Genomic DNA, 18,662 nt, shown 5'->3' on the forward strand with positions numbered 1-18,662 from the left:
TGAATCTGAGGCCTGGAGAGAACCATGCATGAATCAATGATATGGCCTCATTTGGAGCACTGTGTACAATTCTGGTCATCCCACCTCAAAAAAGATGTTGGGAAAAGGGCAACTAGAATGATTAAAGGGCTGGAACACTTTCCCTATGAAGAAAGGTTAAAACACTTGGGGTTCTTTAGCTTAGAAAAACATTGACCGAGGGGTTACATGACAGAGGTTGACAACATTGTGCATGGGATAGAGAAGGTAGAGAAAGAAGTCCTTTTCTCTCTTTCTCACAATACAAGAACTCGTGGACACTCAGTGAAATCACTGAGCAGTCAGGTTAGAATGGATAAAAGGATGTACTTCATCCCCCAAAGGGTGATTAACACATGGAATTCACTGCGACAGGGGGTGGTGCCAGCTACAAGCATAGACAGCTTCTAGAGGGGATTGGATAAACATACGGAGCAGAGGTCCATCAATGGCTATTAGCCACAGGGTATTGTTGGAACTCTCTGTCTGGGGCAGTGATGCTCTGTATTCTTGGTGCTTGGAGGGGGCAACAGTGGGAGGGCTTCTAGTGTCCTAGCCCCACTGGTGGATCTCCTGATGGCACCTGGTTTTTTTGGCTACTGTGTGACACAGAGTGTTGGCCTGGATGGGCCATTGGCCTGATCCAGCATGGCTTCTCTTATGTTCTTATGCATGTAATCTTTAGAAGAAGGGCAGGACAAATGTACCTTTGCTCATGATCGATAGCATTTTTAAAACTCCTCCACGACAGATACGGCTACCTGGATCTATCTGTCCTTTGCTTTTAGCCTCCCCCTTGCTTTCCAGCCTCCATTCCCCGACCTGTCAATTTTGAATAGTAAGGAGGGCGATAAACATTGCCCAGCATTTTTCAATCTGTAAAGTGCTATAAAAATGGTCAATAACAGAAGCGAGCTGTAAAAATAGTCCTTGCAGGGCATTTTGGTTCTGTTTATGTCCTTCAGAAAGCCTTCAGAGGCATTTAAGAAGCAGACACTCCTGCGGCTCAGGAGATAAATTACCTTTTTTCCTTGCTGAAGGAAAAGGCAGGCACAGAGAGTGTGACACGGGACACTGTGAAGAGGCCACAACCGAGCCCTTGAGAGAGATCCCCCCCTTACCATTCAGGACAAGGACATTCTGCGGAGAAGGAGGAGGAGGAGGAAATTGGATTTTTATACCTTATCCTTCACTCGGAGTCTCAGAGCAGCTTTCAATCTCCTTCCCTTCCCCTCCCCACAACAGACACCCTGTGAGGTAGGTGGGGCTGAGGGAGCTCTCCAAGAACTGCTCTTGAGAGAATAGCTCTGAGAAAGCTGTGACTGATCCAAGGCCACACCAGCAGCTGCATATGGAGGTTGCGGGGAATCAAACCATGTTCTCCCAGATTAGGGTTGCCAAGTCCCCCGCGGCCTCTGTCAGGGGGATGTGGCACGATGATGTCACTCGGAAGCGACATCATCACGCTGGTGACGTTGCGCACCTGCTGCTCTAGGAGTATCCAGGAAAACTCTATGAGGGTTTTTTTTTTCCGGACACTAGCAGTTTGGGAGGAAAACTCTATGGTACCATAGAGTTTTCCTCCAAAATTGCTAGAGCATCCGAAAAAAACATAGTTTCCCCAGACGCTCAGGGTGGCGTGCGATGTCGCTGCCATGATGATGTCACTGTGGGCCGGCGGGTTGGTAACCTCCAGAGCGGGAGAACCCCTGCCCGGCCTGGGAACTTGGCAGTCCTATCCCATATAAGAGTCTTTGCACTTAGCCACTCTGCCAGACTGGCTCTCACGAAGGCCTTTGATCAGCTGTGGTGGCAGTCAGTTTATGATTTTTTTTACTCTGGAATGCAGAATCTCAGACCAAGGAATTCCTTCGTGTCTGCTGGAAGACTAGCAAAGGTTTATTTGGAAGGATTAGCACAATAGCACGTTCTTCGGACGTAGTAGGACTCTGCAAGGGCTCCAGAGAGCTAAAACAGAGAATATCAGCCACTGTTGATCACTGTTGTTCAGACTTTGGCTGAACATTCTCTGTTTCCCAAAGCTGAGAAGCATGGTCTATAGACCCCCCCCCCAAGCATTGCCAAAACCTCTTGACAATGAACATTGTAATGATGAACACCTGTGGAAGATCCTGAGATTTATCTAGAAGAGGTGGCTTTCAAAGTAAAAGATAAAGGAAAGGTCCGCTGTGCAAGCACCAATCATTGCCAACTCTGGGGTGACGTTGCATCACAACGTTTTCACGGCAGACCTTTTACGGGGTGGTTTGCCGTTGCCTTCCCCAGTCATCTACACTTCCCCCCCAGCAAGCTGGGCACTCATTTGACCGACCTCGGAAGGATGGAAGGCTGAGTCAACCTTGAGCTGGCTACCTGAACCCAGCTTCTGCTGGGATCAAACTCAGGTCGTGAGCAGAGAGTTCGGACTGCAGTACTGTAGCTTTATCACTGTGTGCCACAGGGCTCTGACTTTCAAAGTAGCTGAATAAAAACATTGGAAGGGAGAAAACACAGAAAAAGTATTCCTCGTTTGAATACAAAGGCTGCCCCATTGCAAACGGTGGGTTGATGTTGATTAGAGTTGCCAGCTCCAGGTTGGGAAATGCCTAGATATTTGGAGGGTTTGGAGAGGACAAGGGCTTCAATGGGGTATAATGCCATAGAGTTTACCTTCTACAGCAACCATTTTTCTCCAGGTGAACTGATCTCTGATTCCTGGAGATCAACTGTAATCTCAGATCTCCAGTCACCACCTGGAAGTTGGCAACCTTAACATTGATAAACTGTGCACATAAAATCCCTTGCTGAAAACTGTTTGGGAAACCACAAAAATAGACTCAGGGAAAGGCAGTATATGAATGTTTTAAATGAATATAGCTCTGCTTAGCTTAGTGCCCAAAGTGGTCTGCATCGTTCTAGTTTCCTCAATTTTATTATCTAAACTGGCATTTGAGGTTGAAAGTGTGCAGAGGGCCTTAACATCTGTAGTGTTGTCAGGAGGATTGGGGGGGGGGCACAGCATTTTTGAGGGGAATGTAAAAAATTCAGCATCACTTGCTCGACAGAAGTTCATACAGGAAGTGACAAAGGGTAACTAGGAACTGCTAGAAAGTCTGTGGTAAAATTTATAGAGTTTCTGGAGATTCCTAGAGCTACCCCAGAAGTACCCTGTGTGGTAAAACCATAGTGTTTCTGGTGATTCTTTGAGCTACCTTCTGTCACTTCCTGTATGAACTTCTGGTAAGTAATATAAGTACAGAAGGTTGCTTTTTTTTTCCTTTTAATTTTTCTCCCTCCCCCATTTGGAGTAGCGGTAAAGAACAGCAAGTTGGGGTGGGGCAGCCCTGTCTCTCAACAAACTTCCAGGGCATTGGGGAGCACAATTCGGCTCTCCCACTCCTTGGCTCTTCCCCACTCCTCCACTTGCAGCTGCTGGAATGGCTTTGGGTCAGCCATAACTCTGGCAGAGGTTGTCCTTGAAAGGGGAGCTGCTGTGACAGCCCTCTCCAGCCCCACCCACCTCACAGGGTGTCTGTTGTGGGGAGAGAAGATATAGGAGATTGTAGGCTGCTCTGAGTCTCTGTTTCAGAGAGAAGGGTGGGGTGTAAATCTGCAATTCTTCTCTTTTTCTTCTCTCAGATCCTAGTCAACACTCTTAACGCTTACCACACACTGGTATTACACCAAGGAAGGAGGTGATTGGATTTTTTCTGCTGTTTGTGTCTTATGAAATAGAAAGACATGCGCACAGAGCATATTGGTAAACATCTCTCATGCGAATTTGTGTAACTTGGCGAACCTTCACCCGTCCGTGTCTGTCACTTGTTTTCTCTTCCCTTGCTGCTTCGCAGCAGAAATGCACGAACCGTCTCCGCGGACAAACTGTTGCTTTGGAGACAACGCAGATGCAATAAAATCTTGGTCCATTGTATTTGGGGGAGGGGGGTGTCACTCAAAACACCACAGGCACCAGGCGATGGATATTCTTGTGAGAACAGAGCCAATGTGTTTGACCTTCAGAAACTGCAGGCAAAGAATGAAGCCGCTAGCCTGTTCTCTTGCTGCCGATGCTTCGTATGCGTGTGCTCCCTTAAGACCAACTAAGTTTTGTTCAGAATGTGAGCTTTCGTACGCTCTTAAGCAGGCTTCATCAGACAAATGGGAACGGAAGCAGCAATTCGTAATATAAGTGGGCAGTGTGGAATCATGGGGCCTAGGCGGGGAGGGCGGGATAGAAATAAATAAATAAAAAAAGGATGTTTTTAGCAGATTAAAAGAATCACAAATAGGGATCTGTGTTTGTTAGTGTTAGGACAAAGCGGCTGAGAAAACATTAGAGGGTGACAAAAAGCAGACTGTCGTAGGTGAGGGTGCCATAAATCTAGGCAACATTCTGGCTTTGTTAGTTCAAATAGAGAGCATGGTTACTCAAGAGATTTTAACATTCATATAATTTGCCATAAGATGGGTTGGTGTATGCCAGGGGTGACCAACGGTAGCTCTCTAGATGTTTTTTTTGCCTACAACTCCCATCAGCCCCAGCCATTGGCCATGCTGGCTGGGGCTGATGGGAGTTGTAGGCAAAAAAAACATCTGGAGAGCTATTGTTGGCCACCCCTGGCATATGCAATAAGACAAACAGCCAATATCCCCCATTTGAGAATGTCAATAACACCCCCCCCCCCCAAATATTCCGATACACTGTTCTAAAAGAGAAATAATATAAGTTATTTGCTGCAGTCCTACTGACAGGGATTCTCACCTGAGGGATCTACAAAAAACCTTTTTGGAAATAAAGTACCCACCTGATGAAGTCAAGAAACAGATTAACAAAGCCGGAATGATACCCAGAGAAAACCTGTTACAAGACAAACCCCCGAAGAGACAATAACAAAACACCACTAGTGGTCACACACGACTCTCAACTGAAAACAGTTCAACATATCATCAGCTTACAACCTCTATTGGACAGTGACAGCTCTCTTTCAAAAGTACTGGGGGGTAAACCTTTCCTTGCACACAGACAGCCCCCCAATCTCAAACAACTCCTCACCCACAGCAATACAACATCGCATCTGAGCAGGAACACCGGGACCAGAGTTTGCAGTAAATCCAAGTGCCAGCTTTGCTATCACAGACACCCAGACAACACAGTCACTGGGCCTAACAGCATTAACTACACCATCTCAGGCTCATTCACTTGTTCATCTTCCAACGTTAGATATGCCAACAATGCCGCTCAGTTCTTTACATAGGGCAAACAGAACAAACCCTATGCCAAAGGATAAATGGACACAGATCTGACATCAGGAATTACAGAACTGAGAAACCTGTCGGAGAACACTTTAACCTTCCTGAGCATTCAATGGGTGACCTCAAAGTAGCTGTTTTACTGCAAAGGGACTTCAAGAACAGAACGGAGAGAGAAATTGCTGAATTACAATATCATGAAACTTGGAACAAACACCTCCCCAGGACTGAACAGGGATATCGGTTTTTTATCTCATTATACATACTAAATCAGCTCTCACTGAGTTCAGCTGTGCATCCACAGCGTTCCAATGTATTTCTCTTTTGGAACAGTGTATCAGAATATTTGTTTTTTTTGTTTTGACATACTCAAATGGGGGATAATGGCTGTTTGTCTTATTGCATATACCAGCCCATCCTATGGCAAACTATATGGATGTTATAATCTCTGAGAGGTGATATGATCACCATCTTCAAGTCTTCAAATCATGAAGGGCTGCCATATAGAGGATGGTGTGGAATTGTTTTCACTTCTCCATCAATCTGTCTAATCTCTCTTTAAAGTTAATCCACACTCATGGTCATTCTACAATCCCTGGCAGGGAATTCTGGAATTTGCTTGTTTGTTGAGTAAAGAGTCTTTCATCTGTTCTGCATCTATTGCCCAGCAACATGGTTTTCATTGGTTGTCTAGTTTGGAAATCAGAAACCCAGGTCTCCACTAAACCACTCAACTCAGCAAAGTCTGAAGACTTCCCCCAGCCTAAGGACCGTTTCTCCAACTTAAGTAGAGAAACATGGAATTCACTCTGACAGGAGGTGGTGGAGGCTGCAAGCATAGACAGCTTCAAGAGGGGACTGGATCAACATATGGAGCAGAGGTCCATCAGTGTATATTAGCCACAGCGTATCGTTGGAACTCTCTGAGGCAGTGATGCTCTGTAGTCTTGGTGCTTGGGAGGGTAACATAAGAACAGCTTCTAGTGTCCTGGCCCCACTGGTGGACCTCCTGATGTCACCTGAGTTTGTTTGGGCCACTGTATGACATAGAGTGTTGGACTGGATGGGCTATTGGCCTCATACAACATAGCTGATGTTCTTATGATTCTATGGCATTATATGCCACTGAAGTACTTGTCCTCCCCAGACTCTATCCCCAAATCTCTAGGAGTTTTCCAGCCTGGAGTTGAAACCCTACTCCCCATCCTTCTCCAGTGACCAGGAAGAACCTGGTAACCCTGTCTACTTCTTGGTCTGTTTAACTGGAGATGCCAGGGATTGAACCTGGGAGGGGTTTTTTTGTATACCAAACATATGTTGTAACCACTGAGCCACACCCCCTATGATTACTGTGTGTGTTTTAACTTATTTGAATGGCTTTATTATTATTATTGTTTGTCCCCTGGGGAATCTAAATTGGGTGGAAAGGTGGCCTAAAAGTGTTTAAATAAAATACTGATTCCCGTTCTAGGCGTCCATTAAATAGATGAAAAGAACTTTCCTGCCCATTCTGCAATTTCTCCACCAGACCAGCCCTTTGGAAAACGTACACACATAGAGACACAAACACACACTCCGCCTTGTGTGGCATTTCACTTTCAGGAGGCAAATCCTGGCATTTGCGGAAGTGCAGCGGCCCGTCTCTTCCAGCCTGCGTCGGGCTCCTGGGAGCTTTTGCGTTGCTCCTTCCATATGTTCAAAATTGAGTTAAGAGTCTCAAACTCATCCACTTGGCTTTGAAAGTATTAGCTCTGAAAATATAATACACTTGACGTTCTTCATATTTATTTTTCCGGTTTCTGAACCTTTTCGGTCCCATCGTGCACCCGTGTACATATAAATACAGAGCGGGATCTGAACCCATTCCCATCCAGCTTCTGGTCATCCTCTGAGAGGACAGTGAGGTGAAACGGTCCAGAAATCCTTTTCTGCTCAGCAGTAGCTCACTTTGCATATGAAAGGACTCTTGTATTTATTTACTTACTTTATTTTCACCCCATCTTTCTCCCCAGAGGGGTCCCAAAGCAAGTTACAGGTTACAGCTGGGGTGTTGAGCTCATTTTGTTAGGAGGGCCAAATCTGACATAAATGAGACCTTGTCGGGCAAGGGCTTGTGAGTACTTACCTAAGATTAGGTAGCAAAGCTATAAACTTTATAAATCAGGGGGGGGGGGGCAACAGCAGTTCTCCAGATTTTTTTTGCGTACAACTCCCATCAGCTCCAACCAGCATGGTCAATGACTGGGGCTGATGGGAGTTGTAGGCAAAAAACATCTGGAGAGCTACCGTTGGCCACCCCTGTTATAAATGATACAGACAAACACAAAGGGTTTTTAAAATAAACTTTTAAAATGCTTAAAACTTTAGCATAAGAACATAAGAACATAAGAGAAGCCATGTTAGATCAGGCCAATGGCCCATCCAGTCCAACATTCTGTGTCACACAGCGGCCAAATATATATATATATATATATATATACGCACACACACTTGTTGTGTGTATATATATATATATATATATATATACACACACGCACTTGTTGGTCTTAAAGGTGCTTTCTTTGTATTTCTCCTATGGGATCCAGGGAACTGGGCAAAAGAAGCTCTGGCCCTTTCCTTCCTTCCCAAAAGGACCAGAAGGGGGAGGAGCCTCAGCCAATAGAAGGAAGAGAGGCCTGGCTCAGTAGCTTTGCTGTGCAATTGAGAGAAACTGGCAAAGCGAGCCTCCCCCCTTCCTCTACAAGGGAAGAGCCTCAGCCAATGGCGAAAATAGAGGTTTTGCTCTGTAGCTGTTGTGCGATTGAGCAAGGCTTGCAAAGCAAGCTGTTATGCAGAAAGAAGCACATGACAGCCGGTCACTCGGAGGCCTGATAGAAGCTCTCCAGGAGCCTGATTTGGCCCCCGGGCCACATGTTTGACACCCCTGGTGTAGACTATCTCTTTAGGCCAGGGGTGGCCAACGGTAGATCTCTAGATGTTTTTTGCCTACAACTCCCATCAGCCCCAGACATCAGCCATGCCGGCTGGGACTGATGGGAGTTGTAGGCAAAAACTATCTGGAGGGCTACCGTTGGCCACCCCTGCTTTAGACCGTGGCAGGAAGATTGCATTTTGTGTTTTCTTTAATATATATATTTTTTAATCCCAGCTTCCTGTCAGGAGAAACTTGGAATATCTGAAAGCAGATTTTAACTCTGCTGTCTCACTGCTATACTAATTAACGACGTACACAAATTAGTTACTGATATTCTCATTACAAATAGTTTTGTTTTGTTTTTTAACGTGGAGGTTAACCTCCTCCCCATGGGCTGAAGTTATATAGTCCTTTCTCCCGCTTTATTCTGCTGCGTACATTACAGGGGACTCATAGAATATTTTGGCTTCTGATCCAGATACAGTATAGGGTAGATCATGCACACTTCCTGTGTAATTTCCTGACTCACCTCAGCCCCGAGAGCTCTAAATCAAAGCTTTGCATCGTTCCACAATGAACAACGTGGTAATGAAGCCTAATTTCTGTATTTCCTTCAGCGAGCCTCATCACGGTAAACGGTCTAGCTTCCCGTAACGCCAGCTGTACTTCGTATCCCAGCCTTCCGATTATCACCTTGTTGGGAGCCGTATATTATTCTGCACGTAATGAGTTTCACAATCAGCTCAATGAACTGATAATCTTTTTCTCCCCTCTTTTCTTTAAAGGACAAAAAGAATTATTCCTGCCCCGTGTGCGAGAAAACGTTTTCTGAAGACCGACTTATAAAGTCGCACATAAAGACAAACCACCCGGGTAAGATAAGACTCACAGTCATTTTTTTAACTTGATAAAATGGAGAAGGAGCCGCCCGTGTTAAGTAGCAGCCTGTGAATGCAGTGTGGATACTACCTACACGGATGACAGAAAACTGGTGAAAAACTGGGGTTGGGCAACTTGGTTACTGTTCCGACCTGAGTTCGATCCTGGTTAAAGCTGGGTTCAGGTAACCGGCTCCAGGTTGACTCAGCCTTCCATCCTTCTGAGGTCAGTAAAATGAGTACCCAGCTTGCTGGGGGGGAAATGGAGATGACTGGGGAAAGAAATGGCAAACCACCCCGTAAAAAGTCTGCCATGAAAATGTGAAAGCAATGTCAGCCCAGAGTCGAAAATGACCGGTGCTTGCACTGGGGACTACCTTTACCTTTACCATGAACAGCTCCCTTGAGTGGGAGAAGCCAAGGAGGCAAAGCTTTTTTTTTTGTTGGGGGGGGTGGTGTTTAAAAATTAAGACTGATTTTGCACTAGGTTTGTTCCGGGTGGAGAGCCCTTTTGCTCCTGTTGCTTCTCTCCGTTTTCGCACAAGCTGCCCCGGAGCTGTGAGTTGGCGCACCGCTTTTCTGCAGCAAGCGAGATCCTCTTACAAATGGTTTCTGCTTGCTGCGGAAATGTGGCGTGCCAACTCACAGCTCTGGGGCAGCTTGTGCAAAAACGGAGAGAAGCGCTTGGGGCCGAAAGGGCTCTCCATCCGGAACAAGCCCTAGTGCAAAATTGGTCTAAGTGTAACCATATGCAGAGTTACTCTAGTCCACATCCGCATCATTTCGATTGGAGAAGCCCTGACCTGGATGGTCCAGGCTGTTCTGATCTTGTCAGATTTCGGAAGCTGTACACAGTCGGCTCTGGTTAGTACTTGAAGGAAGGAAGTCCAGTGTCGCTATGCAGAGGCAGGCAATGGCAAGCCAACTCTGAACATACCTCGCCTTGAAAACCCTACAGGGACACGTTAAGTTGATGGCACCACTGTTTTGTCTTAACCTGGTTGGCCTAGGCAAGCCCAGTCCCATCAGATCTCAGAAGCTAAGCAGGATCAGCCCTTGTTGGTACTCAGATGGGAGACCATCAAGAAAGTCCATGGCTTCTAAGAGAAGACAGTGGCCAGTTTGGTGTAGTGGTTAAGTGTGCGGACTCTTATCTGGGAGAACCCGGTTTGATTCCCCACTTCTCCACTTGCACCAGCTAGCATGGCCTTGGGTCAGCCATAGCTCTGGCAGAGGTTGTCCTTGAAAGGGCAGCTGCTGTGAGAGCCCTCTCCAGCCCCACCCACCTCACAGGGTGTCTGTTGTGGGGGAGGAAGGTAAAGGAGATTGTGAGCTGCTCTGAGACTCTTCGGAGTGGAGGGTGGGATATAAATCCAATATCTTCATCTACCTCACAGGGTGTTCGTTGTGTGGGGGGGAGGGAAGGTAAAGGAGATTGTGAGCCTCTCTGAGACTCTTCGGAGTGGAGGGCGGGATATAAATCCAATATCCTCATCTACCTCACAGGGTGTCTGTTGTGGGGGAGGAAGGTAAAGAAGATTGTGAGCTGCTCTGAGACTTTTCGGAGTGGAGGGCGGGATATAAATCCAATATCTTCATCTACCTCACAGGGTGTCTGTTGTGGGGGAGGAAGGTAAAGGAGATTGTGAGCCGCTCTGAGACTCTTCGGAGCGGAGGGCGGGAGATAAATCCAATATCTTCATCTACCTCAGAGGGTGTCTGTTGTGGGGGAGGAAGGTAAAGGAGATTGTGAAGTGCTCTGAGACTCTTCGGAGTGGAGGGCGGGATATAAATCCAATATCATCTTCTTCTTCTGTCACCGCCTCTTGTAGGAATTATTATTATTATTTATTAAATTTATGAATCCCCTCATCGCTCTAGGCGATGTACAACAAAAGGTACACATAAAATCAATAAAACCAGTAATTTAAAACAGTTGCAACCCAATGAACATACTTTTATAGTGTGCTGTAATTCTGCTTCCCAGGCACTGGGAGCAGTTCCCCCCTTGAGTAAAGGGGGGTGCCAGCCGAGCAGCAGTCGCTGTCCTCAAACAAAAGCCTGGCGGAGCGTCTCTGCTTTGCAGGACCTGCGGAATTGTAGAAGATCCCTCAGGGCCCTGGTGTCTTCCGGCAGAGAGTTCCACCAGGTCGGGAATGAAAAGAACCTAAAATGTGGTTTTGTTCAAGGGGTCAGCTGCGGTAGATAATAAAAGTCCTTTTCAGTAATACGATAGAGAACATAGATCCAGGTGTGTTGGTCTGAAGCAGTGTGACAAAGTTAGAGTCCAGATGCAGCTTTAAGGCCAGCGAAGTTTTATTCAGGATGTGAGCTTTTGTGCGCGTGCGCACTTTGTCAAACAGGAGGGAATCCAAGTATCGGACTCGCCTCTCCATAGATAAGGCAGAGGTTGAGCAGCGAATTGCCATACAATATACTGAAACGTTTTAACGGATGCAAACAGAAATAACAAGCTAAGTTCATAAAGTCGTTATAGTTTAGATTCAGTTCCAGAAGAAAACAGGCAAATAGAATGTTAGGAATGTCAAGAGTGATTATATGACCCTAACACTCTCAGACATTTATTTGCCTGTTTTTCTCCCGGAATTATGACCTTATGGATTTAGCTTGTTATTTCTGTTTGCATCTGTTAAACTATTTCAATATATTGTATGTCTTATATGCTCATTTGCTGTTCAACCTCTGGCTTATATATGGACAAGCAAGTCCGATAATCTCATTTCCTCCTGTTTGACAGAGCGCACATGCACACGAAAGCTCGCATCCTGAATAAAACTTTTTTGGCCTTAAAGGTGCTCTTGGACTCTTAACTTCACAACAGAGAACAGAGACTCTTTAAATGTTTAAGACTTTTGATTATATGGGAGACAGCCAGAGCTTCCTACAGCACATTTTGCTTATTGTCTGGGAATGGAAGTTAACCACCTGAGAATTCATTTGATTGCCTTCCACTCTGCATTTTTCTGATGAAGATGCATTTCAAAGGTGGGCAATGTACCAGGTGCCTGTCTTGCCTGCCCTTTGGATGGATTTGTGGTGGGTTTTTTTGTGGAGGTGAAGGGGTTTATTTGGGGGGGGGGGGTTGCTTTCACAGCTGATTTATGGTGACCCTGTAGGGTGTTCAAGGTAAGAGACATTCAGAGGTGGTTTGCCAATGTGCGCCTCCATGTCACACCTCTCGTATTCCTTGGTGGTCTCCCATCCAAATACTAGTCAGGGTTGATCCTGCTTAGAAAAGAACATAAGAGAAGCCATGTTGGATCAGGCCAATGGCTCATCCAGTACAACACTCTGTGTCACACAGTGGCCAATAATTTTTATATCTATCTATCTATCTATCTATCTATCTATCTATCTATCTATCTATCTATCTATCTATCTATCTATCTATCTATCTATCTATATCTATATATACACACACACACACACACACACACACACACTGTGGCTAATAGCCACTGATGGACCTCTGCTCCATATTTTTATCTAACCCCCTCTTGAAGCTGGGTATGTTTGTAGCTGCCACCACCTCCTGTGGCAGTGAATTCCATGCGTTAATCACCCTTTGGGTGAAGAAATACTTCCTTTTATCCGTTCTAACCCGACTGCTCAGCAATTTCATCGAATGCCCACGAGTTCTTGTATTGTGAGAAAGGGAGAAAAGTACTTCTTTCTCTATCTTCTTGATCCCATGCATTATCTTGTAAACCTCTATCATGTCACCCCGCAGTCAACGTTTCTCCAAGCTAAAGAGCCCCAAGCGTTTCGACCTTTCTTCATAGGGAAAGTGTTCCAAACCTGTAATCATTCTAGTTGCCCTTTTCTGCACTTTTTCCAATGCTAGAATATCCTTTTTGAGGTGCAGTGGCCAAAATCGCACACAGTATTCCAAATGAGACCACACCATCGATTTATACAGGGGCATTATGATACTGGCTGATTTGTTTTAAATTCCCTTCCTAATAATACCCAGCATGTCATTATTTTGAGAACTGATGAGATTGGGCTAGCCTGAGCTATCCAGTTCAGGGCAGAGGTGCAATTAGTACATCTTAATAAATCTGCCCCATAGTGCAGCGTGGTAAAGCTGCAGTATTGCAGTCCAAGCTCTTTGCTCATGACCTGAGTTTGATCCCGGCGGAAGCTGGGTTCAGGTAGCCAGCTCCAAGCCTTCCATCCTTCTGAGGTTGGTAAAATGAGTTCCCAGCTTGCTGGGGGTCGTGTGGATGACTGGGGAAGGCGACGGCAAACCACCCCGTAAAAAGTCTTCCGTGAAAACGTCGTGAGGCAATGTCACCCCAGAGTCAAAAATGACTAGTGCTTGCACAGGGGACTACCTTTACTATTACCTTTACTAATTAGTATTCATGTGCACTTTTCGAAAGAATCCATTTTTGAATTTGTACTCAGTACATGTGAGTTTAATTCTGTCCCGGTGATCATTTTTTTCTCATTTTGCAATACTGGATTTTTTTTTCTATTGACTGTCCTGTACATTACTGTTTCGCAGTGCAGTGCTGTATAGTATTTTTTTCTGTCTGTTTCTGTACACTGCATTCCTTTTCAGTCTTGTTCAAGCCGTTAGCATTTGTGCCCAGCACCTGCCCCATCCAAGGGCTTCACAGTGTCTGCTGGTCACAAGAGCAGATGTTTCATCCAGGGCTTTTTAAAGAAGGAGCACACAGGAATAGTTCCAGCTGACTTGTCATCAGGGGGTGTGGCCTAATAGGCAAATGAGTCCCTGCTGGGCTTTTCCTACAAAAAAAGCCCTGTATGAAACGATGATGTCAGAGGGCGGGACCTAATATGCCAAAGAGCTCCTGATGGGCTTCTTTTTCAGATAGTGTGGTGAGTCACAAGTTTCTCCCTCTGTGCCTAGATTGCTCTGTGAGTGGTTGTGGTTAAAGAAAACACACAAATGCAGCTCATCGACCTTCTTCACCCATACATGTTATTCCTGCCAGTTTGGTGTGGTGGTTAAGTGCGTGGACTCTTATCTGGGAGAACCGGGTTTGATTCCCCACTCCTCCACTTGCAGCTGCTGGAATGGCCTTGGGTCAGCCATAGCTCTTGCAGGAGCTGTCCTTAAAAGGGCAGCTTCTTGGGAGAGCCCTCTCAGTTCCACCCACCTCACAGGGTGTCTGTTGTGTGTGTGTGTGTGGGGGGGGGAAGCTAAAAGAGATTGTGAGCCGCTCTGAGACTGAGATTCAGAGTATAGGGTGGGATATAAATCCAATGTCATCATCATCAATCATCAGTCATCTTCTTCTTCCTGTAATTATGGGACAATCAGGGCTTTTTATCGAGCAGAAATGCACAGGAACACAGTTCCAGCTGACTTGGCACCAGGGGGTGTGGCCTAATATGCAAATGAGTCCCTGGTGGGCTTTTTCTACCCCCAAAAGCCCTGGTTTTCATCCCTTCTGCTCATTGACCGTCCACTCTTTTCTCACGAGGCTCTTTGTTCAGTTCCCAAAGGCCCTGCCAGTGACTTTTGTATACTTTATCCCTCTTATAAAACCCATTAACCTCAAGTGCCTTTGATGTGATTCCTCTGGGTTTGTTAAACACATGTTTTGAAATGGAACTGTACAGCCCGATCACCTCATTATTTCCAGCCCTTACGGTGTCGCATCTGGATCCGGAGGCCTTCTGCGGCTGTTAACAAGCTGTCTGCTTAGATGGCTCCAACTCCTCTGAAACTCCCGGGTGAAACCTTAAACAAATGTTACATGCCTCTGGAAGAGTATTGAAACACATAAATATTTGGTTAGCAAAGCTCTGCCCTGTTAGCTATCGGCCGCTTGAGAATGCTTCCCTCCGGAAGACGGTTTCTGCACCAACGGAGGAACCAGACACTAAATTGTGACTAAAACAGTAAGTCACTGTGGAGGCACGCAAAACATTGGCCACCACTGGAAATAGCATGAATTAGCGTGGCTGTTTCCTTAGACGGCGAAGCCTCCTCGTCGAGAAGGGATAGGAGAAGCACAAGGAGTATTGTGAATAAACAACATTTATATATTCTGGGCATGTGTTCCCTGAATGCTACAGCGCTTTATTTTTTAATGGGTCTTTTCTTTTTCTCTCTCCAGAGGTTTCGATGAACACCATCTCCGAGATCGTGGGCAGGAGGGTTCAGCTGAAAGGGCTGATCGGGAAGCGAGCGGTGAAGTGTCCCTATTGCAATTTTTATTTCATGAAGAATGGGTCAGACCTCCAGCGTCATATTTGGGCCCACGAAGGTAACTGCCTGGTTCAGCAGGCGCCTCCCTGGCTTTGACAACCACAGCCGTTTGTTGATACGGTCCAACTCCCTGGATAATTTACTGACTGATGTGCCGTCACCTCTTTTTGTTGGAAAGCCAGGAGCTTGCGGTTCTGAGCTAAGGTCCCTCCTTGGCTTCTGCAGTGGTGGGTGCAGGCCTCGGATTCAATGGGAGCTCACAGGAGCTGAGCTCCTGAACCTTTCTGAGAGTTCCACCTCCTCCTTCTGAGAGTTCCTCCTCCTTCTGAGAGTTCCACCTCCTTGTCCATTGAATAGTAGGTGCAGCTGCATAACAATCCCTGGATGAAGCTCCACCATCTGTTTTTCTACAAAATAATCCCTGGGCGGGTGCATATTTCATCTATCGCTTCTCCATGAAATAGCTCAAAATGCATCTTGAAATCCTGCTCATGGGGACAGAGGACCCCCAGGAATAGTTTAGATGCAGAATCCCCCATGGGATTCGGGGATTGGCGAAAATTTCTGTGCCCGCGAACCTCTGGGTGAGATACAAGCTCCGTTTTTTCGGTCACTGCATTCTATGTAGGGAGCCTGCCGAGATGTTCTTCTTCTCTGGGGCTTGTGATGTGCAATCTGCTTAGTCTTCCGTCTTAGGACTGGTTTATACACATGTGAACATGTCTGGATTTCTTGACCCAGTGACTCGCCGTTCAACAGACAAACTTATTTGCTTAAGCGTTTGAGATGTCAGCAAAAGGTGCCTCTGTGGCAGTAGATACGGGGATAATTCTTGCAAATATACAAACTACCATTTAATAATAATAATAATAATAATAACAACAACAACAACAACATTTTATTTATATCCCGCCCTCCCCACCGAAGCAGGCTCAGGGCGGCTAACAACATATCAATCCATACAATAGGTTATACATAAATTTAAAATCAACCATCAGCTTAAAACATTCCAATTTAAAATTAACATTTCTGGTGCTATTCTGTTAGATGTAAGTATGATGGCAGAGATCACTTAAGGCGAATCCATCAGTATTCAATCAGGTAAAGGCCATCCTGAAGAGGATGGTCTTGCAGGCCCTGCGGAACTGTTCAAGGCTCCGCAGGGCCCGCACTTCTTCCGGGAGCTGGTTCCACAGGTGTGGAGCTGCAATAGAGAAGGCCCGTATACGAGTATTCTTTAATTTTGCCTCCTTCGGCCCGGGGATAGTCAGTTGGTTCTTCCCCGCTGACCTCAGTGCTCTCTGGGGTTCGTATGGGGAGAGTCGATCCTTCAGGTAGGCAGGTCCTCAACCATATAGGGCTTTAAAGGTGATAACCAGCACTTTGTAACGAACCCGGTACTCAACTGGCAGCCAGTGCAGTCCGCGCAGCCCCGGCTGTATGTGCTTCCACTTCAGGAGCCCTAATAACAGCCTAGCCGCTGCGTTCTGCACCAGTTGCAGCTTCCGGGTTCGGCACAGAGGCAGCCCCATGTAGAGGGCATTGCAGTAATCCAATCTTGAGGTGACCGTTGCATGGATCACTGTTGCTAGGTCCCAGCGCTCTAGGTCCCGTTGCAGTCCACTAGTGGGACCTATCCACTAAGGGTGCAACTTACTTTGCCCTGAGAGGAGTAATTGCTCCCACACATCGTGAGCAGTTCTGCAACATCTTAAAATGTGTGTGCTCCATACCACTCATCGTTTTAGACTTGCAGTCTTCCCTGTAATAAATTTTCATTACATGAGATAGTCTTCAAAGTTGTAGAGAAGAAAGCAGTAGACAAGTGCACCTTTAAGACCAACTAAGTTTTAATCAGAATGGAAGCTTTCGTATGCCCTTAAGCAGACTTCATCAGACAAAATGGGAATGGCAAGCAGCAATTCTTAATACAAGTGGGCAGTGTGGAATCATGGGAATGTTTTTAGCAGATTAAAAGAATCACAAATAGGGATCTGTGTTTATTAGTGTTAGGACAAAACAGGGCTGAAAAAACACTGGAGGGTGATAAAAAGCAGACTGCTGTTGTAGGTGCGAAGTGCCATAAATCTAAGTAACATTCTGGCTTTGTTAGTTTAAATGGATGTTGTAATCTCTTGAGAAACCATGCCCTCTATTATGGCACTTTTCACCTACAACAGCAGTCTGCTTTTTATCACCCTCCAGTGTTTTTTCAGCCCTGCTTTGTCCTAACAAACACAGATCTCTATTTGTGATTCTTTTAATCTGCTGAAACATTCCCATGATTCCACACTGCCCACTTATATTAAGAACTGCTGCTTGCCATTCCCATTTTGTCTGATGAAGTCTGCTTAAGAGCATACGAAAGCTTCCATTCTGAATAAATCTTAGTTGGTCTTAAAGGTGCACTCGTCTACTGGTTTGTTCTGTTGCTTCAGACCAACACGGCTGCCTACTGGGATCTATCTTCAAAGTTGTATATTAAGTTAACTCAGTTGGTTTTAACGTACTAAGAGTTTATGTGGTGAAGAGGTTAGAGTGTGGAACTAGGAACCAGGAAGCCCAGGTCTGAGTCCTTACTCTGCCATGGAAGCTTTCTGGGGTGTCCTTGGCCAGTCACATATGCTTAGCCTAACCTACCTCACAGGGTTGTTGTGCGGATAAAATGGAGGAGAGGAAAATGATATAACACCGTTTTGGGTCCCCATTGCCCAGAGAAAGGCTGGGTATAAATGAAATAAATAAATACATTTGGCAAATGCAACTGCTACTCTTGTATTAAAACTAGTTTAGCTAACTCTGTCGCTAAGCAGGTCACTTGGGAATGCATCCCATCCTATTTAAATGGCTGGCAACTTGTTATGTTCGTTCATGACATCTGTAAACTGACACAATAAATAACAAGCAGGGTTTTTTTAACCTCCAGAGATCCATCAGTAGATGCTAGCCACAATGTGTAGATGGAAGACTATGTCTGGGGCAGGTATGCTCTGTGTTCTTGGTGCTTGGGGAGGGGGGGCAACAGTGGGAAGGCTTCTGGAGTTCTGGCCCCACTAGTGGACCTCCTGATGGCACCTGTGTTTTGGCCACTGACCCAGAGTGTTGGACTGGATGGGCCATTGGCCTGATCCATCATGGCTTTTCTTATGTTCTTACATTCTTTGCTTTAGTGCTACAAAAAGCAAAGAACTGGCACATCAGCTTTTAGAAGACTCCTGCTGTATCTTATATGGGGAGTTCATGCAAAGTTTGTGTTAATCAGTTCCAGTCTTGGACCGGAGAAAGTCTGCTTTATGATTTTTCTGCCTCAGGAGATAGGTCACGAGTTATTCAGTAATTAATATTTTGAACCCTTTTTGTTTATGAATGAAAAACTAGCTGGCCCAGTGAATGC

General features: G+C 45.7%; 1 protein-coding gene across 1 annotated transcript in view; it reads left to right on the top strand.

Annotated features, from left to right (window-relative positions):
* ZFAT (zinc finger and AT-hook domain containing) overlaps positions 1-18,662 on the top strand; it is a 145,011-nt gene that overhangs the window by 71,169 nt on the left and 55,180 nt on the right. Inside the window, 2 exon segments of the mRNA XM_060243200.1 lie at positions 8,968-9,055; positions 15,177-15,326. Of these exon segments, the coding sequence (XP_060099183.1) occupies positions 8,968-9,055; positions 15,177-15,326 (238 nt within the window).

Source organism: Heteronotia binoei, chromosome 7, assembly GCF_032191835.1.
Source record: "Heteronotia binoei isolate CCM8104 ecotype False Entrance Well chromosome 7, APGP_CSIRO_Hbin_v1, whole genome shotgun sequence".
Classification (NCBI taxonomy): domain Eukaryota; kingdom Metazoa; phylum Chordata; class Lepidosauria; order Squamata; family Gekkonidae; genus Heteronotia; species Heteronotia binoei.